General features: G+C 32.5%; 1 protein-coding gene across 1 annotated transcript in view; it reads right to left on the bottom strand.

The window, feature by feature from the left end:
• LOC126743624 (ras-associated and pleckstrin homology domains-containing protein 1) overlaps positions 1-24,484 on the bottom strand; it is a 177,734-nt gene that overhangs the window by 25,961 nt on the left and 127,289 nt on the right. The window contains exon 2 of the mRNA XM_050450810.1: positions 1,404-1,602. Within this exon, the coding sequence (XP_050306767.1) occupies positions 1,404-1,602 (199 nt within the window). The remainder of the gene's footprint in view (positions 1-1,403; positions 1,603-24,484) is intronic.

The raw sequence follows: 24,484 nt of genomic DNA, 5'->3' as shown, positions 1-24,484 counted from the left end.
ACACCAGAAGGCAAAATACTTAAAAATTAATTTTGATGATGAATATAACGAATTACCCCAAAGACTAAAGCAAGTTAATATAAAACCATTAATTTACAAATATTCTACGTATTATTACAAATATTCCAAGAAAGGCTCAAAATAAAGAAATCCAAATGAACACAACAATTAAAAAGTTTTCTTACAACTGATACTCATTCATTCTAGGACTCACTTCCGAACTTACAGAATAATTACTTATTACCAATTACTATTTTTAACTATATTCTAATTAAAATTTGTACGCTAATTTTTATAATAAAATAATCTTAATTCTAATAAATCTACTCTTACTATAATTTATCAAAATATATCGTAACCCTCAAAAATAACATATTTTTCACGTGACAAATATGTCGTATCACACATATTTAGATAAATATAAATTAAAACAATTAACAAACCAAGTCACATAAAATCAATTACCATTTAAATGCCCGTAGATCAAAAAAAATTTCAGATTATTTGTTTTATTAGATACTACTTTTTGTAGATTTGTATTTATGTTTTTTATTTAAAGTTTTTACTGTCTCCTGAAAGATTATGCTATTTTGGGTTAATTCCAATTGCAAATAAGTCATCGTAATGCTAAATATTGTCGTCCAGTTATTTCAATTCAAAATATAATCTTAGATTACAAAAACAAATAAATTATATAAAATATATTATTTAAATGATTCAATAATAGTTTGTAAAAAATATAATTAAGTATTGTTAATAAAGTAGAAATAGATAAATTTATAAGCATTAACGTAAAATTTGTCTATGTGAAGGGCTTTCAATAGGTATTATACATAATTTGATAGCTGCTTTAATTCTAAAATAAAAATGCTGAACCAAGACAAAACACCGATTGTTGAACTTGCTGACGTTATTTTATATAGAAGGCAATATTAACTTATGTTCAGACAGCAAAACAAAAAGATTTTCATAAAATATTGACATCAAATAAAATTTTTAAATCGCAATCTGATAAATAGTAACAAAAATTAAATAGTTTTAAACTAACACTAGAAAAAAAGGAATCAAAGATACAGGGTTTAACACTAAAACCTTAGTTGGAATTTATGTTCAGTTTACTTACCTTCAGTCCCAAATATATTGGCGGTCATTAAACCGAAAATTAATTGTTACAAAACTTTAAATTAACGTAATATTCCGCCACCAAATTAAATGTAACGTTAGTTTACAAACCGCAATTTAGACACAATTTGCTTAACAACAATAAATTCAAGCAAAACTTTTAACCAAAAGCGTCTAACCGACACCGCCTCGATGCTTTAAATGAATAAAACGGATAATGCAAAAGTTAGTTTTAAGCTATAATTAATTTTTGTGCCACAAATTGTGGTGGGTTCACTTACCGGAAAACCGTTTGCTATCTCTTGCGTGTCCGATTTCTTGATCACAGACTGTTTCGAGGGCGCAGAGCTCCCCCAGGATGGCGTCCAGGTCTACATCTTGTGAGTCCTCCAAGTTTGCCATCGAAAATCGATAACTATCGATTCTGGGGGCTGTGATTTCTGGATTTAGAGGCCTCAGATGTGCTGTCGGGTCTAGCCCCTGAAAAAATAAATAAAACAAATTTATTTACTCTATCAGTACTGGTACTATTCTTATCTAAAACTTATAATGACAATCTCGGAGAAGTGAAGACCATAAAAAGCGCCTCCAAGTACTTATTCAAATACACTTAGGAACAATTATTTTCCTATTGCATAATTCCCTTTAGAGAACCTTAAAACGTCGCTCTCGAATGTACTCCTCCCTTTTATAGGCTCGAACAAAAAAAGTGGGTTAAGGGCATTGGGAAAATAAAGGAGTTTTTGCGGGACGCCGCCTTTTTTGTTACACCACACAGTGAAAAGGGAAGAAAGGCTTAATCAAAACTTGTTAAAAATGGGTCATATGCCATGATGAATTTTTTGATCTTGTGAAAAGATTTATTTGGAAAAGTACGAGTTTTTTAAAAATAGGCCTTTGTCTACAAATAGGTATTGTTTTAAAGAAGCCATGCAGCTCTTAAAATTCTCATTTTGTTAAACTTAAGAAATGTTTTATAGCTTATTCCACTATACAACTCGTTATAAGTAAAAATATATTTTTTGAGTCTGTCTACTTTAGGACAAGTAAGTAATCTCAGTAACTTGTTAAAAACAATTTGATAGTAATAGCACTAATTTTTTTAAAATGATAAGCAGGCAGATTAAATATAATCTTGAGAAATAACACTAAAGTAAAATAGCCGCCTTTATATAGGTTTTTTCTAATACTCTTCACTAGTCTTTTTGATGATCATTCAACTTGAAAGTTTTTTGTTTAATTAATTACTAGAGTATTGCTTGTAGTTTTGTTTTTCGTGGTTTTATGTTTCAGGCTTTTCTTTTTCGTTCTTTTAAAAGTAAGACAATCAACGGTTTAGATTTACTATTTTTTAGCATTTATTTTATCTTTATTGACTTTTTATGAAATACCTTCTAGCTTTTCTTTATCACCAAGGCGACATTTATCTCACCTCTTAATTTCTGACAACTTGTTAGAGATAATTAAGCATCTAATAAGCGATTATTTTTAATGCAATATGTTTAATAATAAATTATGTGAATTTTCATAAAACTGTCTAGGAAGTATTATTATTATAACTTTGTTACTGTACAGAACCCTCTTTTGGACTGACTCACACTGTCTTGTCTTATGCTTTGAATTCATATTAAGACTATTAAGTCGGTAAAATGTGATAAATTTTTCACAATCTATGATGCCAATCATCTGACCAAAGTTATTTAATTCTAATTGAATCTCTGGCATTCCAACTGATTTACAATTCTATGCAAGTACGGTTTCAAAATTATGCACACCTAAATTATCATTTAACAAGCGATGGGTTTGAACAAATGATTATTTTTACTTTTTAATATTAAATTGACTAAATTGGTATATTTGCCCATCATAAACTGTGTTGAGTATACAGTGTATACTCAATATAAAATATATCAAAATATACAAGTTTTATTATTTTCACAATGGCTCCTACCACATCGCAAAATATCTCTTTTGAAAATCCCTTTATGACTAGGATACTTTAATATAGTAATGTATGATTATTTCTATACTTAATCTTTTTGTTTTGTTATCAAATATATTATTCTTTTCAAAAATATAATTTTGAATGAGCAAAAAACTCACCATAATCACGTCCTGACACATTCAATTTAATGATTTTTAGCCCCTTTCTCGTCTTCAAATATAACGTAACGTAAGTCATTATATTAAAGTGACATTAGTCATCGGCATGTCAAGATTCTTGAATATCGTGAATCATTAAATCATTTATTCACGATGTCATAATATAGAAAGTTTTGTTTTTAAGCTTAAAATTAAATTGCAAAAAAACCGCGGTGCCATTAACATAACTCGGAGCATTCCCGTTACGGACTCTTGAACTCCCTTCAGTCCTTTTGTGCGATAGGGTTTATATACACATAAAATGCTTTTGCGTCGAAATGCAAAAAGCGTGGAATTAATTTGGGCATTTGCTTTTTCAAACCAGATACCCTAATGTCCAGATTTTAGGTAGAAATAAAAAAGGTTTATCCATAATCATATAACTTTTTTTAATTCAAATAGGTAGCGAATGACAAGACAAATGACAGGGACTTTTATTACTAGCATGAAATTTGCCTTATTTTGCTATTTATTCTTAATTAAACAAAAAACTTTAAAATATAGCTCATTTCTCATCTCATTCCCTGATAACAAATACACAAATTGCTCCATTTTAATGAACTATAAGAACTAAGCTTTATTATCCCTTCCTACGCTGTGCACGGTTCATTTTAATACTCTAGATTTTATGTTACTTAACTGGCCTTAAACGTCCTACTTTTGCTATTTGCAAAATTAAACTTCCTGTAATATTTTGCTGCTGTAAAAACAGTTTATAGGCGAAAATCGCTTTACGCGTAGAAAGAATATCGGAATAATAAAACGATTACTGTTAGGTGATAAAGTTCTGAATGAAAATATATGATTACGATGGTTTATACAGTGACCGCCTAAAGTTCAGCATAAATTCGATAAAAATTAGAAACATGATTTTTTGAGAAAACGCTCGGACCCGTCGATTTTTATTTTATTATAAACAAGCTTTCATTAATCTATAGAAAGAAGTACTGAAATCAATATAATGAGTGGACCACCAAGCGTTTGGAATTTGAACCAGCTATTACTTCAATTATGGCCGCTCAAATGTCACCATGTTTATGTCAAAAATATAGTCAAAGGTTGTGCATTTGCAAAATCAGATGCTATACTCTCGAGAAAAATTGGGAAATTGAAAACTTTTTTCCAAACTTCAGTCTTTAGCCCAAACCATAAGTAATTTGATTGACCTTCGAGTCAGTTTGTTGATCAATTTGTGAAATCAATGCATGGTTCATTAATGGATAAAACAATACGTTTTCGCTCTTTTCCGTTGCGAAAATGTTGCTGCTAATGCTTAAAATATGCGTGAACGTCCATCCACTTCAACCCGTCATTGTTCTCAAGAATTAATTATCTCGTACACTTCTCTGAGGCAAATTTTGTATAAAGACCTCGGTATGAAGGCCTACAAAACCCAATTGGTGCAAAACCTGAAGCCTCATTATCATCCGGCAAGTTATCGGTTTGCCGAATGAACTGAAGGTCGTTTGGCCGAAGATGAGCATTTTTACCGAAAAATCATCTTTTCGAACAAAGCTTATTTTCACCTCAGATGCTATGTCAAGCAGAATTGTCGGATTTGGGGCTTGGAAAATCCGCACGTGACCATTGAAAAGTCAATGCATCTACAACGAGTCACCGATTTTTTTTCCGGCGGAAGTATACCCCCATTTGTCTACGAAAATGCCCAAGGAGTCATCGTTACCATCAATGGCGAGCCTTACCGAACCATGTTCAATGGCTTTTTCTTTCCAAAAGGATTCCATTGAGGATATTTTGATATCAACGTGGATGGTGCAACTTACAACATAGCGAACATATCAGTTAACTTTTGGGTTTCGTCTTTAAAAATCGAATAAGCCGCAGTTCTGAAGTCGCTTGGTTGCCTTAGATCTGCGATTTGAGCACGATGGACTATTTTTTGTGGAAGGATATTAAGGATCAATGTTACGCCTATCTTTTTGATAAAACCAGAAATTTGAAAAAATACTAGTTTTTTTTACAACCGATTCAAATTTTAAATCTTAAATGGCACATCTTGTAGTTCTGGCTACTATTGATCATCTGCATAGCTTTCATCAGATGGTAATAAATAATTTTAACATTGCTTTGCCTATTGCCAGTATAAAAAAAACAAAATAGAAAACCTAGATATACTAAAGATCTACGAGTATCTGGATACCGCAGAGTCTACAGAAACTTGATTAACATGGTAAAGTGGACCTATTTTGAAAAGCAGAATAAATAACTCTTCCAATAGAGCAAGAGAATCTTGGAAAATAAAAATGACCTGAGAGGACAAAAATAATGTCTTTGTTCCTCCAAGCACCTTAGATTGCAATATCTTCAACTAATTCTACTGTAATTTTGCCAGTAAGCTTTCAGCAAATATCTTATAGGAAATAGACCCCAGGAGCTATTTAAACAATGTGGTTGGAGCTGAATCTTTCTTTTTTGCTCCAACAAATGAAGATGAGCTTAAAAGCCTATTTTATAATATAATAAACAAGAGTTCACGAGGTTGAGATGGGCTTTCACTAAAGATATTTTTGGCCTTACCTCCCATTGCCTTGCAGGTTTTGCTTTAAATCTTGGCCAAAGTAGGAGGTAAAGATGGTTTCATTCTAAAATAAGCTTGGCCTATTAAGTTTTCAAACTGTTACTCTCGTGAATCTATGAGCACAGAAGATGCTATCTTTAGTTTCCTAAACCACCTTAATAATAGTCTAAACATTGATTGCGGCAGCAGCGTTTTGTGACTTGTCAAAAGCATTTGATTTACGCAATCAGTCACAAAGTGCTGCTGGCATAATTAGAATATAGATCGCGTTCAGGCTTTTAAGTTAAATGGTGATACCTCTGAGGAATTTAATATAAATGTAAGTGTGTCGCAGGTATCAGTGCTTGGTCCTCTGCTTTTCCGTATTTACGTGAACGATCTTTCATAATTACAGACAAATATTCTAGAAAGACTAAAATTCTTAATTTCTAATGGACAACCAATGGTATTTATCTAAGCAATGAACCTATCACCATGGCACTTTTCAGTAAGTTTTTGGGCCTTTTAATAGACAAATCTCTTAAATTTGAAAACCATAATTAAATACATTAAATACAAATTTAAATTTAAATAATAATTAAATACAAATGTGTAGATTTTGCGATTATTTAGCCGTATCTTCGATATGGAATCTGCTTCTGGGGTTCATGCTCAAATTATCTTTTTAATTCACTAAATATTGTTGCAGAAAAGGGCCATTAGGTATCTATGTGGATTTAAGTCTCGTGATTCTTGCTGCTCTCTATTCTGGACTTATAATATTTTAACTCTGTATTATTTTTTCATTCTCACTCTGAATTTATACATTGCTCTATTGTATAGGGAGGTAAAAAACTAATTAATAATCTTCCACTAGAAATAAGAAAACTTAAGACTGAAAAAAGCCTACGTACAAAAACCAACGAATTTCTCGCCAGTAAAGTTATAGTTTAAGGGAATTTTTTAATGATTAGCATTTAAGTGTTCTTTAGGTTTTATACTTTAATCTAGTTTTGTTGTAACTTATTGTAATGTCTTTGTAGAAACGTGGACTTATATTATGTTTTCGCTTTTTCTACATAAACATTTTAACCAAAAAGGCAATTTTATTAAAATTTAAATTTAAAAATTGCATTGAAAAAAATCTATTTTTCAAAAATATTTTCAGTCATCCGGTATTATTATCGGGAACGTCTTTGTTGTCTTAAATATAATATTATGCTATAGTTATTTTATTTTATGTAAAATATCCGACGCCTAACCGTTTTTTAGGAAATTTTCCCGCTTCCAGAATTTCCAATTAGTACTAAAAGCTTTTGTTTTAAAGAAATTCACGGCAATGTTTAGCGTGAAAAAGTTTTAACATAAAATCTAAAATATCTCAAAAACTGTTAGAAAAACTAGAATTAGGAATAGGATATTACGCTATGCATATAATTACTTCTACTGTATAATGATATATGAAGGATAAAGTTTAATTAGATCAGGAAAAACAAGCACTGAAAAAGTACCTCTTAATAAATTTACGTTTTTTTGACCAAAAAAAATGTTAAGCCATTATCGGCGTTGTATTCGAGGCAGAGGCTAATGACTCGATTAATTTTCTAAATGGAAAATTCTCTTATCTGCCCTATCCGGTCAAAACGATACTTTGCTAAGCGGATTCCATATTTCTTTCCACGTCGATTAAGTTGACGGTAATAAATATGTCATGGAAAAAACCAGCACCCATTGGTTTTTTCCATGTAATCGTATAAAAGGGTTTTAGCATCAAAACTGTATTATTTACTCAGCAGCAATTCATCTTTCCTTGCATTTAGAAACTGACTTATGTAACTTGTTCGTTGACTCGGTAGGGGTCTTTGTGTACGTTCCGAAACTCCCTTATTTGTCTTATAAAGCTCCTTTATATCTTTCCTTATCAAATTTCCGTTATAAACTTCCCGAAAGGGGGGAATAAATTTATGGCAGTTTGAATAAAAAATGATATTAAATTATATCTTACCGCGTTATTCTATTACTGGTTTGTAAGGAATCTCAGATGATTTTTTTTGAGCAGCACGAAAATATAGGTCAAGCTGTTAAAGCGAAAAAAAAATTAGGAAAACAACTGCTCAAGATCTATTCCGCAGTTTTGGCACGTTTTGGTCTTTTGTTATATAGGCTTGATTAATTTTAAGGGTCTGTTTAAGAGTAATAAATTTGGGACGCAACTTTTAAGCTCAACGATTAAGCGATATAGTTAAGGTTTATTTTAACCCCACATTCCTAACTATAGGTAAAAGTTTCCGGTTTTACAGGAAATAGCCTTGACACGTGACCGTTCTCTGGATGAAGAATTGTTAGCAGTAAACTTATTACAGGGCATTAGGCTTACGGATTAAATTTCCGGAAACTAAAGGAAAATGGGGGAGCTTTAGTAAAATAGCACAAGAAAATGTTGTTGCTTTATATTTGAAAGAAATTGGGTTACAGTTTTTGACAACACAAAACACAAAAAGGAAGATAAAAAATGTCTATGTTATTTAATACTTAAAAATTTACAGCTTTAATATCTTCATACACTTTAAGTACAAATTTAATATTTAAATTAATGAAATCAAAATTTAAAAAGTATTGACGACAAAATTACCCAGTTAAAGAGGTTTAGAATTGAATCTTAAATTATTTTTAAAATAATAAAAACAAAAGCATTTCGAAATATCATCAGAAATTATCACTGTTATCGATTATTATGCAAAAAATTGCAGAAAAACAATGGATTTGGATATAATAAGGTCTTGCTTGCGAATATAAGACAAAGATATAAACTCTTTCACGCAGCAGGTGCTGAGTCGGAGAGGCTTTACGATAAACAAATATCTTCGTTTTTACTTGATAGTTTGTTTTGAAAATAAAAAATATAAATAAAGTAAAAATCATAATAGAAGCTACTTTATTTATTTACTTAGTAGTAATAGTAGTAATAAGTTTAAACCACTTAGTTTGCATGCTTGCATTTTAAATTTTGGTTCTTTTCATGTTCTCAAATATGCATCTCCAGATATTACTTGGCAACACACAGTAAAAATACCATGCTAATACTCCACAAAATATGCCCATTTATTACCCTTAAAGACAGGAACATATAACAGATTTACAGTGAAACGGGTGGAAAATATGGGTTGCCTTCGCTATCTTTGCGTATGCTTAAGTTTTACTTACTTCATACAACTAATAACAATGATATTTGCTTTAAGTACTATAACGTATGGCATTAACTTACAACGACCGAACTTGTACTGCAACCCTTGGACCTCCAAGTCATCCCCAACAGTCTGGATATACAGATACAGAGACACATCTTAGAGTATTGGGATTATGGAAGTGAACTTGGTCACTATCAAGGAGTCGAGAAAGAAAGAAAACTCGTCTTGGGTAATACGGGTAATAGAGAACTCCATGCATCTAAGTTTGACCGTGTGACTTTTTACCAGATTGTTTACTTAGTGGGGTTTCAAAAGTGCATATTTTATCAAAAAGAGATTTTATAGGTTTTAAGAAAATTTATTGGAATACTTATGGAGTCATTTTAAGAGTTACAAAGGGGTTTCTTGATAACCTCTAAGAATCGATGAAGTTCTAATTGTGGACATGCACCCAATTAAATTTAACAAAATGCATTACTACGATATATGTTTTTCTGCACCTAGTTTATCTTCCTTTATCATTATGTCAATCTTGATATGAACATTTTTAAATTATAAATGGTTACAGTTCCTTGTTGTTAGGAATAATAAGAGTATTTAATTATATATCAAAGTCACATATACAAAGCTATTAAATTAAAAAGGGATAATTGGCTATACAAATTAAAACTTATCTGTTATAACCTTTGTCTCATGTGCACTGAATGTTTTAGAGTTTTAATGTAATTTATTTTAAAACGAACTTCATGCAATTGGTTACCATTAGAATGGCATCGTCACATGCATGATTTAAATTTCTGTCGTATAAATAATGCATCTCTTACAGTTTCTTGAATTTATTGTACTTAAAATACGTTTCGTAAGATATGTTAATATTGTATCTAGAGAAAAGGGAATATGTAATAGGAAAACACTTTGAAAATTCAGTTACGTAGTATTTTCTAAAAATTTTAACATAACGAAAAATCACTTTCGCCCTAAAATTTTAACTTTGGCATAAGCAAAATTAAACGCAATAGATAGATAACCAAACGCTATCCCATTTTCTAGGAACTAGTCCCTCTCTCATCATTTTTCATAGACATCTCTAGGATGCACCGTAATGATAAGGCATGCACGCCGCGACCATGTATCTAGTTTAAGTGTAGAGATAACTAAATTGCTTAATAGATTTATCTGCATATAAGGATTTATCCTTAATTGATGTAAATGATAAGCGCTGCCTCATTTTGTAGTCGATTGCGTTTTAATGATTATCAAGTTCGCAACCATAATTATACCGGAAAAAAAAACTGAGCGTGACAGGATAAATACTGAAGATATATGAGAATTGCAGTTGTAAAATGAATATTTAAATTTTAATGAACAACTTTTTGGAATTAAGAAAACCCTAATTAAACAAACTGCTCTTGGTAGCAGAGCTACAAAACATTTGTGTGTATATTACATTGAACGGCTTATCTAACCTTTACCCTTTGCAAAGTTAAACTGAACATTCATTTAAAGCAAAAAAGGCGAAATGTAGCTCGTAAAGCTTTTAAAGTGGCCTCTAAAAAACCTGAAACAATAAAAAACAAAGACAACGCGATGCGGTATAAAGGGTTATTCTAGTTAATAGGGAAACAAGGACTTGCAGAAGAACATTATCGAAATAAAAGTTCTAAAACCAGCCAGGCCCCAATATAAACTGAAAAGATATTTTAATTAAATAGATAATATAATTAAATTTAGGGTTTCAAAGACTAAAAGCTAGCACGGAGAGTAAAATGGCAAAAAAATAGGTTAATGGGGATATTCCGTGACACAAAGCAGTAAACATGGTACCTGCCGACACGTGTTTCTGCTTATTGGCTTCTTCAGGGCAGGTACCATCTTTACTTGTTCTGCTTTGTGTTACGGAGTATCCTTTATTAACCTATTCTTTTGCCATTTTAGTCTCCGTGCTACCTTTTATTCTTTGACACTGGATTGATTCGGGTTAAGATTGTCTCACACAGGTACTTAAGCATCCTTAGTGTAGATGCTGTATTTTTTGTTCAAAACCAAAGTTAATAGAGATTACACAAATTGTTGCTCCGGTTTGTGATCCCTTATGTTTTTTTTTCACTTTTACTTCTGGTTTTCTCGTTGCCCTGCCCTGAAGAAGCCAATAAGCAGAAACATGTGTCGGCAGGTACCATCTCTACAGCTTTGTGTCATGGAGTATCCCGATTAATTTAATCTTTTGCCGATGCACCATATGACAGAACTCAGCTGAGCTACCCTACAATTTACATCAATTAAGGAGTACTTCAGTTACTCCAATTTATTTACAGTATTGTCATATTCAGTTTCCACAGAGGCAAAACGTACAGTGTTACATTATATGGGAATATCACACCTAATTCGGATATAACGCAACGCAGACATTTTCGGGCGGGTGCTTCTGTTTCATATTGGAATTAAGTTACCAGTTTGACAATTTATTTGACGTTCAGTTCCTTTATCGAAACTGAGAAGAACATAATTTGACGGGCGATGAATAATTAGAAACTTTAAATATGAAAAGTTTTTTTAAAGATGTAGTTATATGAATAACTGTCCAAAGAACAATATAAATTGGTTGGCCTTGACGTCAACGATCGATAATTTTGTCATGGTAAAAATAACATTTCATAAAATTAGATAGGATTTTTCTTTTAATTTTGGATTCTTTAATTCATTTTGACGAATAAACACGAGTGAATACTGCGCTAAAGAAAACATAAATATAATATGTCAAAAGATCGACATTTTTCGAACCAGAAGTTTCTCATTAAATGTCCTAAACTTATACGCTTTTTGATATGAAAAAAAATCAAGTTAAGATTATCAAGAAAAATCTAAAAATACCGAAAATAGATAAATTTTGTATATTGTCAAGTCTTAAGTTTATAACAAAGAAACAATTGAATGAAAATGCATTCGCTTATTGGACAGACATGAATCAGTTTAAGCGCCCCCGTTTCTAGAACTTAAATATTAACGATACATATGCTACGCGCTGGATCGCAAAATTTACTATTTAAATTGAAATATTTATCTTATAGGTCCTCTATGTCTAGTCCCATATGAACAAAGCAGCAGGATCTATATAAGCTGATGCAAAATAACGAGTTTCTGGTTGGATAGGATGACTAAAATACTAGAACTAAAGAATACGCAAATCCAACGTTTATTTTTCTCATATTATCCTTAAGTATTTATTGTGTGACCTTATAGTTATAAATAAATATTTGCTGTTTCAATACTCATTAGTGAATTTAAGAAAAAATATTGTATCTATATTAAAAAGATAAACAAAAATTATAAAACACCTTCGTAAATTTAAGAGAAAGGTTTCACTGGCTAAACAGTCATGAAGTTGTTGAATGCTGGTTCAGACAGTGTGAGCGCTATTCATCAAACAAGGGCTCAAGAATCAGGACTAGAAATAATAAATTACTTTAGTAAATGGTCAATAATATTCCAAACCAAGAAGCAACCGCAGTAGTTAAAGTGCTGTTCCAGAATTGGATATGCTGATTTGGTGTCCCCATAGAGATACATTTAGATCAAATAAGGAACTTTGAGGCAGAAGATTTCCAATAAGTATGCCAGATGCTGGAAATCAATAGGACCACTCTATGCCCTCAGTTTGATGGTATAGTTGAAAGATTTCATCGCAAATTTGAAACGTATTTGAAAATAGTGGTAAACTCTAAGCAAATAAATTGAGATATCTTTATATAAACATTCCTCTTGGCATATTGTTCTTCTAACCACGAATCTACTGGAAAAAGCCTGCCAAAGTTGTCTTTGGTTTACCTTTAGACATTATTACTGGGAGATCCGACAAGGCTGAAACCGTTGAGAAGTACATCGACAAGAGCGTTCGTAAATGGTCCATAAACAGGCACAGAATAAACTTCACCTAGAAAGTAACAGAATGAAATAATTTCATGATAAAGGGGATTTCCACCGGTTTTAATCCTGTGGACAGAGTCTGGATACATAATCCACGGAGGACAAAGGGCATGTCACCAAAGCTTCAGAAGGATTATAAAAGTCGGTTTCCTGTGGCCACAAGAATCAACGATGTGGTGTACCAGGCCCACTGACGTCCTTCAACGAAAATAAAAATTGTAAATATCCTCCAACTATCTTTTATCATTACTAAGGTGGCCTATCTTTAACCCTGGAAGTGTTGATTGATTAGGACGATCAAACTTAAGAGGGGAGCAGTGTTATGAAAATCTAAATACGTTAAATATTCTCATAGTTTTTGTCGTTATGTTTCTTTTCTAAAATATTAAGTAGCGCTATAAGTTTAGGTTCAGAATATAATATCTAATTATAAATTAATAATTATATCTGCAATTATTTTTGTTTCAGATTATACTAAATATTGTTTATTTTATAGGTAATTTAGAAAAATTATAATCTAAGTAGCTAAAATAGATGCTGAAAAGGTACTTAAAGTTTACATGCCGATGGTTTGTTGTATAATTCACTTAGATGTTTGTATTTGTGTGGCTATGAAAATACTTGTTGCAAATTAAAAATGTTTTGTCCATGGGAAGATATCAGTACTCAAAGTGGATCTGCGGATTCTGCGGAGACAGACGACGATAAAAAACAGTTAAAGTATGATGTTTTATCGATTGACACAAAAAAGTAAATTTTGATGTTTATACTATTCTTCTAGAATGTGGTTTTTCAAAATATATAGCAGTAAAAAAGCAGCAGATTTGAACAGTTAACACAGTATGGAAAATCATTAGCCAACCAGTAGTCTCAAAGCGGAAGATGGAAAAGGAAAAAAATGTATGCTATATACAGCGAACAAATGATTCCCACATTGGATACCTTGCTGCAAGGATTAAAAAAAGACAACGCAGTAGTAAGATGTTGTCGTGAGACCCTCCGAAAACGTATCCTTAAAAAGTTTCAAAATTAAAAAAATTGATGCGACTCATTATGTCGGTCATTAATTAACTAAAAACATGGAGAATGGAATACCTGACAGCAGTCCATGAATATAGACAGGCTGGACGGGATATTGTTTATTTAGATGAGACGTGGTATGGCATTCAGGAAGTTCTAGATAAAGTCTGGGTAGACACATCGGGCAAGTGCAGAACCAAAGCTCCATCTAATAAAGGTAAGGGAATTACTATAATTCATGCTGGGACAAACGACAGACTTCTACCAAATGCTTTAGCACTGTCAGACAAAGCCATTCACTTGGCGATTATCATAATAATATTACTTTAACTTTTAAATTCTTCTGTTATAGAATTAATTCAATCCAAATTTAAAAGTATAAAAACAAAAAGTTAAGAAAACTGCGTAAAACGTTGAAAAATCTTACTTAAATATTGACCCAATGAGAGGATAATTATCCACTTAGATGACGATAGTAAGAGTGAAGCTGAATTATAGTAAATGTAGTTGTGTAAATTACAATACTGTATATCTTGTATATCACTATATATATTTGTGTTAAAATCTGTAAGTAGTTTTGTATATTATGTTATGTTATAAAATTTTATTTTATAAAAATGTTAGATTTTTGAAAGACTAGTGTCAGTAAACAACAACTTTGTGTTCAATATGAGCTCAGTTACAAAGGGTTGTTTTGTTTACATCCATATTTACCGAATCTCTGTTGTCAAGTTTACAAATAATTATAAAATAGGAAATTTTTAGCTATACATTAACATATAATATAAGTTGTTTGCATTGGATTTTGGATTAAAAATAAAACGTGTGTCTGAAAATGTCATATTGTCAAAGTCAAACGGCTTTGTGTTTACACTCGGCATTTGTGAGGTTCTGTGTTTTTTATTTAGTTTCTGGATGAAAAAGAAAAAAGGTCTCATTTGAGTGTTTTTGTGAACAATACTGAAAAAAAAATAATTAAATCCAATATTTTCATAACATCACATCATAGGGAAACATCTTCGTAAACCTAGAATAGGGTATCTTAGAAATATGCCTAAATAAAAACTGAGATGTGAATGTGTGTGGGTAAAATACGAGTATAAGTGAAATAAGAGTATATTCTTAATATTGACACCTATTTACAGTTATCATGTATTTTTAATAAAGATAATAGGTAAATGAGTTTCCGATAAAGCAATACTCTCCCTTTGAACTGACTTATTTAAGGGGACAGTATAGCTGTATATGCCCGCTGTATATATTATCTGATGTGATATAAAATAAGTGAAGTGTAAAGTAAAATGAAGTGATGTAAAACTGATATTTGTTTAATACAATAAAATTATGCAAAATGTTAAAAATTTGTATCTTAAAACATGAATTATTAAGAAATCTATTAAATATTTAATTTACATAAAAATGCTTCTTATTTGGTAGGTATCTTTATTCTATCAAAGTGCGTTAAAAAAAATAGTTCAAAAACGGTAATATTACTTATATTTAAAGCATATACTCTTTAAAAATCTTATATTTTATTAAGGAGGAATAATAGTATTGTTTTGGATCTGTCAAATTAAGTGACAATTTTTTATGATATTATAAAGTTTTTTTTTTGCAATTTCTACACAAGCATTTGGGATTGCATCAGACATGTTGCAAGCAAACAAACTGTCCATAGTTCCACGGTATGCAACTTCTAGCCTTTCAATGTTTTAAGATAAAAATAAACTTTATACTTCATCTATACTAATAGGTACAGATACATTTTTGCATTTTTTTAAATAAAATATAGTAGCACCAAATTTATTTTATTAATTAATTGGCAAAAACAATGTAGAAAATTCTAAGCATTTCCAAATTATTCCAAAGCTCTTTGAAAGGGATTGCATTTCGTAACATTTTAATCAGTTTTGTTTTTACTCTAGAAACAATTATATGACAGTCAACGCGAGCCGGGTCAAACTTTTGACGTTGTCAATAAAAAAAAATGCGTGAATGTATCTTACTAGAGTAAGCGCGTTCCAAAAAGGACTGTGTTTCTGAATTACGTTACAATATATTACGAACAAAACAACCACGGCTATTAAAGGTATAAAAACTTCTCCGCTAGGTCCAGCATATTGGCAACTTGATACAACAAAACCAAGACAATGTAATCACAAGTCTTAATAAGCAACTACACGAGAAAATTTAATTGCAGTGTACAAAAATTTGACAAATATCAAAAAGTAGAGAAAAGGGATCTGAGAATGAGGAATTAGAGATTTTAATAATATTCGGCTAAGCAAGTAGGGAAATTTAAACTGAAGATATTTTAACAATATGTTCAACTATATATTGCACTTTCATGTAAGCATGCATATTTGCTGCGGGTAGAGACTTCAAATCGAGAGACGGTCTCAGTTAATATATTGGACTTATTGTCAACAATATTTGTCTCTTGTTGTATCTTATGTAATTATTGCCAAATTTTTTTTTTCACATTGTAATAAGATGCAAAAATCTTCTACGTCATGGTAAAGACAAAAATAAAATTTGTACAATCCTAGAGAGTTGAGAACCCATATCCAATGAGATACAAATAAGATAAATATGTCAAATTGTTAACCTAATTTTAAAGCACTTTATTTGTTTTAAAAATGTAATTAAACATTCAATTCGCTAGTCTCTACTAATTGTGTCTAATATTCTTTATTAATTCATTAAAACTAATAATTTAAAGTCATACATCAAGGTTCTCACATCACAAAACAGAGAGAACCGAAGGATAGAGATTCAATACCGGTCCAATCAAGTCAATGCAAGTCGGGAACAACGACCTTTCCTACTCTACGTTCCCGTAACCCACCCAATTCAGTTTTTCCACCGCCCGCACATAAAAGTGCTTTGTTTTACCTACCTGTTTGCTCCCAAATTTCCAATTTTTAAACATTTTTTTTTCTCGTCGGTTTTAAAACTATCTTAAAGTCATTTATGATAAATGCAGAAACTTGTAGAACAGTTTATAAAATTGACACTATATAGTAACAGCAATTAACTAATCCGTTATAATTGACACTCTTACAACAAAAATTGTTAAAACTTCAGTATAGGAAATTCGGTTTAAAATTGACGGAAATCGCGTAATAAGCCGGCAGGATGTCAAAAGGGACGGAACGGATTTGGTTTGTGCGAAATAAAGGAGAAGAGAAACGCGACAACAGGATCTTTCCGCGTGTGACGTCACACTGCCCGGGATCCCGCTGCCTCGTATTCCTGCTTTCGCGGGTGCGTTTCCGGCTACGTTCGGACGACATCGGCAGGAATCGTGAGTTCGGAAAACAATGAGCCACGAGGGTATGGAAGGTATACGATGCACGTTAAACTCGGGCGACTCTAATAATTAATCAATCAATTAGTGTTCGTTTTGGGTATTGTATTTGCGGCCACGGTAATTTTGATACAAATTGTTGCAAGTTTGCGCAATTTATTAATAAATTAGTATAGGGTAAGGAACAGTAATAAATATTTATAAGTACAAAAACCAATTATTTAAAAAATATTAAAGATATCATACAGGGTGTCCTCGGTAACTTTGGCAAAAATTGTAGGGTAGGTAGGGACGCCATAGGCAAGTATTTTGAGCATAGGAACCCATGTCCGGAAAAGCCCCCATTCGGAGATGGGGCTGTTTTAAAATTGGACATTTTGCGGCAGGGGGGTAGGCAACCCAACGTACACGAAAAGTTTTTTTTTTACTTTTTCTGAATACCATGTATAGTTTGTCAAATGTCAGGTTGACTTTGAAATCGCCTATTTGGCGGTTAAGGAAATAATCACGATTTATATCTGCACAGACCGCACTAGTCGGATCAAATGTTGTAAATTGAGCGGTTGTTTTAAAATTGAAATTTTTGCGCCAGATGGGAAAGCAATAAGGCAATCCTGGCCTGACCTATCGTACACGAGCCACAAATTAAACGCTTTAGTTTAAAAACAAAAAGATGTAATAATTGCAATAAAGCTCTCCACAAAAAATACCGGAGATAACTCATAAAACTAAAATTATTAAAGTAAACAGGACAGGATTAAAATAAGACGAAGAAAATAAAACAAAAACAAAATGATGGACAGGGGCACTACAACAGATGCTCGAAGTGCTGCCCGTTCTCCTGGATGCATTTATCGATCCGTTGGTGCCATGAAGTTCGCATTCGAGCGAAAATAGCCTGCTGCTCTCGAATGAACTCTGCGGCCATTACGATTCGCGCACTTAAGTCCTCCTCCGAATCCAGTGGTGTTTGATACACCATTTCTTCCATGGTGCCCCACAGAAAGAAATCTGGTGGCGTAAGATTAGGAGACATCAGTGGCCACGCTATGGGACCCCCACGTCCAACGATTGGGGAAAATTAAATCTAAATAGTCCCGGATCGGCCTTGGCCAGTGCGTAGGACAACCATCGTGCTGCCACCACATGTTATTAATAATCTGTAGGGGCAAATCTTCAAAATATTCCTGTAACTGGCCTTGGAGAAATATCAAATAATTTTCTGCATTCAAGCGGGCGGGTAGAACGTATGGACCAAGCAAGTGGTCGCCGACAATGCCAGCCCAAACATTAACAAAAAACTTTTTTTGATATCCTCGGACATGCATGGCATGCAAGTTCTCTTCCGACCAGAAGTGGTTGTTGTGGGCGTTGAACATACCTTCTCTAGAAAAGCCCTTTTCGTCGGTGGAACAAACATACCGCAGGAAATCAGGATTTTCCCCAATGCGTTGGTTTAACCACTGGCAGTAGTAAAGGCGCCGAGGGGGATCGTCAGGAAAGAGATGTTGAACTTTCTTCAATTTAAATGGGTTTAAATTGTTGTCGTGAAAGATATTCCATACCGTCCCGTGGCTGCAACCCACTTCGGAAGCGACCTGACGAATGCTCTTTTGGGGATTGTCGGCAATACGTGCCATTACAGCATCTTCAGGTCCATCACGTGGTAGACGCAGTCGTCCTCGCTCCTGCTGTACCTAGTTAACAGTCCCGTATAAATGACTTACAATAAATTTATACTTTGGTAATAAAAAAATACTTTTAAAGAACAAGACTTACTTGAAATGATCCCGTTTCCCGTAGTGTGCGGTCGACATTTACGACATTTACGCTGCGGTGTACCTGGTCACGCTGTGGAAATCGCTGAGCGTACAAGCGCTGAGCCGCCAATGCATTGCTGCCTGTAGCTCCATAAACTAGATGCACATCAGCAAGCTCGCGGAAAGTTAGCCGGTTCATCGTCTACTTTTTCTCATACAAACGTGCAAGAAACAGATTTTTTTTTCCTGTCAGTCAGGGTGAAGTTTCCGTCAAAAATTTATCATTGTCATTAACAAAAAAATACATGGTATTCACAAAAAGTAAAAAACGTGTACTTTTCGTGTACGTTGGGTTGCCTACCCACCTGCCGCGAAGGGTCCAATTTTAAAAAAGCCCCATCTCCGAATTGGGGCTTTTCCGAACATGGGTTCCTATGCTCAAAATACTTGCCTATGGAGCCCCTACCTACCCTACAATTTTTGCCAAAGTTACCGTGGTCACCCTGTATACTGATAAAATGCGATATTATTTGTATAAACTCTAATTAATTAATCGATTAAAAGACGAAAATTGTGCTATTTAATCAAACGGTCATAATAATCATATTTTAGAATCTATAATTAGCATGGAAAGGCAAACGAAAGATTCTGATATTGACATTGAATCGAACAGTTTTCAAAATATCACGGCAATAATAAATTATCATTTATTATCTTATAAAATGTAGGTAAATCTGATCAAGTCCTCGTTGGTTTAAGACTATCAATGTTAAATATATCCTCTATTATCTTATAATTCTGGTAAATATTAATGTCAGCCTTGAAGCTAGGCTTGGGAACGAAGAAATTCTTTTTGAACAGCTTCAATTGCTTCCATATATTTAGAATAAAAAAGTTGCCATCCAGGTGAGGCATATTCAAGTCCAGAACAAACAATTGAATAGTAGAGCATCTTGAAACAAAAGACAGACAATTTACCAGAGTTACGGATGACAACACCAAGATTACGCATACCCTTATTGACAATCTTATCAAAATAAGGAACAAATGTCAATTTACTATCTTCTAAAAATCAAGTGTGTGATACAGTAAAAGCTCTTTATTCGCGGGGTATAGGTTCCGTAAATATGCCGCGAATAAAGAAACCGTGAATATGGAATGGTAATTTATATGGGATTATAGGGGATACGTTCCTAGGTGGCAAAATAATAAACAAGTACATACATACATATATATAAAAAATTAATTTAATTGAAGGTTTTGACCATATTGATTAATTATTACCTTCAGGCTTCGGCAATGGCTTAAAGAAATTTGTAATTTTTTTTTGCTTGGCATTTTTTAAAAGCTCCTTCAATTCATACTGATATTCAGCAGTGGAATTAGCAATTTGCCTCTTAAAAAAAAGAATTCGTTCCATAGATGGATCAATTTTGATAAAAAAATCACAAAGTTCATTTGGCATTCTTAAACCTTCACTAAGATTTTTTGAATTAAATGTCACGTGTCCAGTGCTTGTTGAAGCCTCTTCTTCAATAGGCTGCGAATTTAACATTTTCTCCAAGTCTGTTTCAGTCAAATCTTCATCTTGCGATTCAAGCAACGTCTGAATGTCACTTGATTCTGTTCGAACCCATCTCGTCCTATTTCATTTGTAATTTCGGCTATGTTTGCAGTCAAAGTTTGAATTTGCACAGATTGTTCGTCATTTTCTGCAGTCAGAGCGGGCTGTGTCAAACGAATCAGTACAGCGGCGATATGATTTAACAATATACTTTGGCTATAGTTGGGATATGGGTGTCATAAGGTCAATTTTACTTTTTTATTCGTCCATTTGACGATGCGTTTACAAAGGATATTCCGTTGAATACCTATTTGAATCATTGTTATTAATATACATGCACCGACATACTGATTCGATCCGCGAATGAAAGAATCGCGAATAAAGAGCTTTTATTGTATATTGAAACTGCTATATTTTATATTAAAAAAATCTCAATTATTTGACCAAATAATTTTCATTAAAACATCATCAAACCATTATTATTATATGTAACATTTATTATTTTCTTTAGTATTAGGAAAATACTAACTAAATAAATAATTTCTTCCTGTATCCCGGATCTCCACTGCACACCTCTATACGACCCTCGCAATAATAATCATAAGCAACCTATTAAAAACTGCTTACAGTCACAAAATTTCAATTAGACCTTCCTTTAGGCAGCTTTTTAAGCAGCCACTAACAGTCGTTATCACCCCAACCCAGCTTTGCATTTCTCACGGTCGACAAACTTCGAATGTTTGTTTTGACAATAATCTCCACCATTCGAGCTCTTCTGAACTAAGGGTCATTACGTAGTCATTGTGTCAATATCCCAGCTTTAATATACCATTTGGGTGTCGGTCAATTGAAAGATATGTAAATTTATATGTATAATATGTTGAGATATTGTAGAGCCAAAAATCTCCAATAATTTTTTTAGGCTACGTAAACGCTTATCATTTATACATTTATATCTTCTGTCACTTTCGGTTTAAGGGAAAATTTACTAATTTTATATATATATATATATATATATATATATAATATATATATATATTATACATATATTACGACGGTATACATATATCTCAAAAGCCCCGGTCCTTCTCTCAGTTATTGGATCTTAATTCCAGCCTTCACAACCTTACAGTAATACACTGCATATTTAGCATTCTGACCATGCGCATTCTGAGCTGCATACTCAAATCAAGACTGTTGAAGAACTGCTACATTCTATTGAACATTTTTCTGGCTTGCTCTATTCTATAACGTATTTGCCACTTCGGGTCGTAGAGCGAATTGATTATAGAGCCAAGATCTGTAAAGGATCATAGCTGTTCAATATTTCTGCCATTTCTGCCAAAAGTGTTTCGCCGATATGTACCTTGGAGAAAACGACTAATTTGATCTTGGAAGTTTTCATGTGTATTTCTTATCATTCACTGTGTTGTGTAATATGGTTCTTCATTTTTGAAAGTCTGATTTGTTATCTGCTAGGATCACGGTATCGTCTGTTTATCTTCTTATACTTCAGAGGTATTCCCTTGCACTTCCTTTTCTCCGTTATCAGTTCCAGAATTTCTTTTGTCATCCATTCCTTTCTATTTTTGTTTTCCTTAATGTTCCCAATGTCCTGTTCCTGAACTTTTACTATGTTGTTCTTAATTTCATCCCACGTATCCGTGATATACTAGGTATGTGACCAGTTAAGAGTGTAGTCTGGAATTCCATGTCGTGAAGTGTTGTGTTTCACTTTTGTAAAACGTTTCATTCTGAAGGCCATAATAACCGGGTTGTGATCGCTACTGACATCTGTTTTGGGATGTGTTTTTACTGATTTAACGTACTATTTGATTTCGACGCCAGCCATTATGTAATCTCTCTTATTTCGTTTTATTCTATCTTGGCCGTCTGCAGGTGATATCCAGATATATAAGCTACTGGGATGTTGCTTAAAGAAATTATTGGAGATGAAAAGAGTATACTCATCACAAAATTGCACAAGCCGGTTAGTTCAAGAATTTCTCTTATTAAGATCGCCGACAGCCAAGCCATCTGCACTATATCAAACTTTAGTATTTAGATCCCGCATGATTATCGTAATTTGATCCTTTTTAGTGATTTTTATCCATCTTGCTATAAAATTCTTCAATGTCTGTGTGCATCTGACCTGTTATACGATATTTCATTTATCCTCCAGCAATTCAGTGTAGAGCATGGTATGGACTGCTTTTAAAATATATAAAATACGTAAATCGTGTAAGATATACTATATCTACAAAATAGTTGAAAATGAAAATTCTAATTACGTAAATGCTAGAAAACCTTTAAATCTGTTATTTTTTAAGAAAACAAATTTTTGATCTCTTATTGTTTTTTCTGCAATCAATGTTTATACATGTTCAACTACCAGAAGATATATACCATGCTAAAGAAAATTTTAAAAATCTTTCATCTCGGGTTTATTAATAATAATTTAAGAAACAGCTTAAATTATTTTTACGCCTCATTCAGAAATATCTTAGGAAGTTTTTACAAGCTTCAACGAAAATAAACGATATTTACTATATGTCTACCTGAGCCGAGAAATCAAAGTAATTTTAGGCCCACAGGCAGGAAATCATCTTGCATAATTGAGGAAGGTGTTAAACTGATTTTATTGCCAAAAATAAATTGAATCCTAATTTTAATAGTATAAATAAGTATACTAAGAATAATATAATAGTACATACAAAGAATAAGTAAGGTAAAATTTTTAAAATATATGCAGCAAAGAAATTTATCAAAAATTGTTCTGAACAAAATTGGTTACTAGTTAAGACACTCAAGCCCAGTAGGTATATCTCTATACCTTTTTGCTACTTTCGTATGGGGAAACTTAAAGAAGCTTTTATGGTTTTCAACGTCTAATAGTGTAATTATGCCTTCATGTGGTTAAGGCATACTGAGTTTCTTTTATAAACAACACAATAAATTACTTGTTCTAGAATGTTTTTATAAATATGAACTTTACTATTTTTTAAAATATTGTCAGATACTTCAAGTATTTCTGAAAGCATCCTTAATGGTTTTATTTTAATGTACCAGAAGAGTTTTCTCTATACATAGCACATCCATCGTATAAAACCGTCGCGTAACGACGTAATACGAGAAAATTGAACATAAAAGATGGCAAGTGATTTAAAAATTATTTTTGCAGAAAAGGAACGTAATTTTGAAAATGGCTCCCAGCAGTATTTTCCGCCATGCTGGACCTAGCATAACGCAATAACGAGTGCCGCTATCCAGGCTAGACTATACGATAAGAAGCGGATATTTCCCGAGGGATGGTAAAATTACAGTTTTTTTTCCTGAATAAAGGAGCGCCCCAGCAAGAGATTCGGTGTTTAATCGTGTTTAACCTGAATGGTTAAAATGTTTAGAAAATGTTGTTTATATTTTTAAATTTATCAAAAATGTTTAAATAAGTTTTTACATTTTACAGTCATGTAAAAATGTTCAATTTGGTCTTTTATCATCCGGCCAACTTCTGCATTTTAATTAATAAGAAACTTTGCCACTTAATATTGCAACCTCAAAAGGAAAATGTTTCGACTCTTATTACCCTCAGAATACTAAAGCTTCTTTTATTAAATAAAAAAATTATTGAAAATAAAATAAAAATGTATGTTTCATTGTTAACCGAGTCCAACCACTGTCAAAGTCACAATTAAATATTCGCAACAAATACGCTATTCACTAATAAGTATGAACCGTGCTTAACGATAATGTTAAAGGTAAAAGTAATTTTAGTATTAGAATTTTGCTCTACCCTTAAATATAAGTGTTTGGTAAATAAATTTGAAGTATTATGCATTTGAAGTAGTGCTATGTAAAAAACTGATTTTTTTTTACAACATTAAAGGCGGTTGTAAAGTAGTTACTCTTAAGTGTGTTTAAATCTAACTTTTGCCT

This window comes from Anthonomus grandis, chromosome 13, assembly GCF_022605725.1.
Source record: "Anthonomus grandis grandis chromosome 13, icAntGran1.3, whole genome shotgun sequence".
Lineage (NCBI taxonomy): Eukaryota > Metazoa > Arthropoda > Insecta > Coleoptera > Curculionidae > Anthonomus > Anthonomus grandis.
This window is presented reverse-complemented; position numbering and strand designations above follow the sequence as displayed.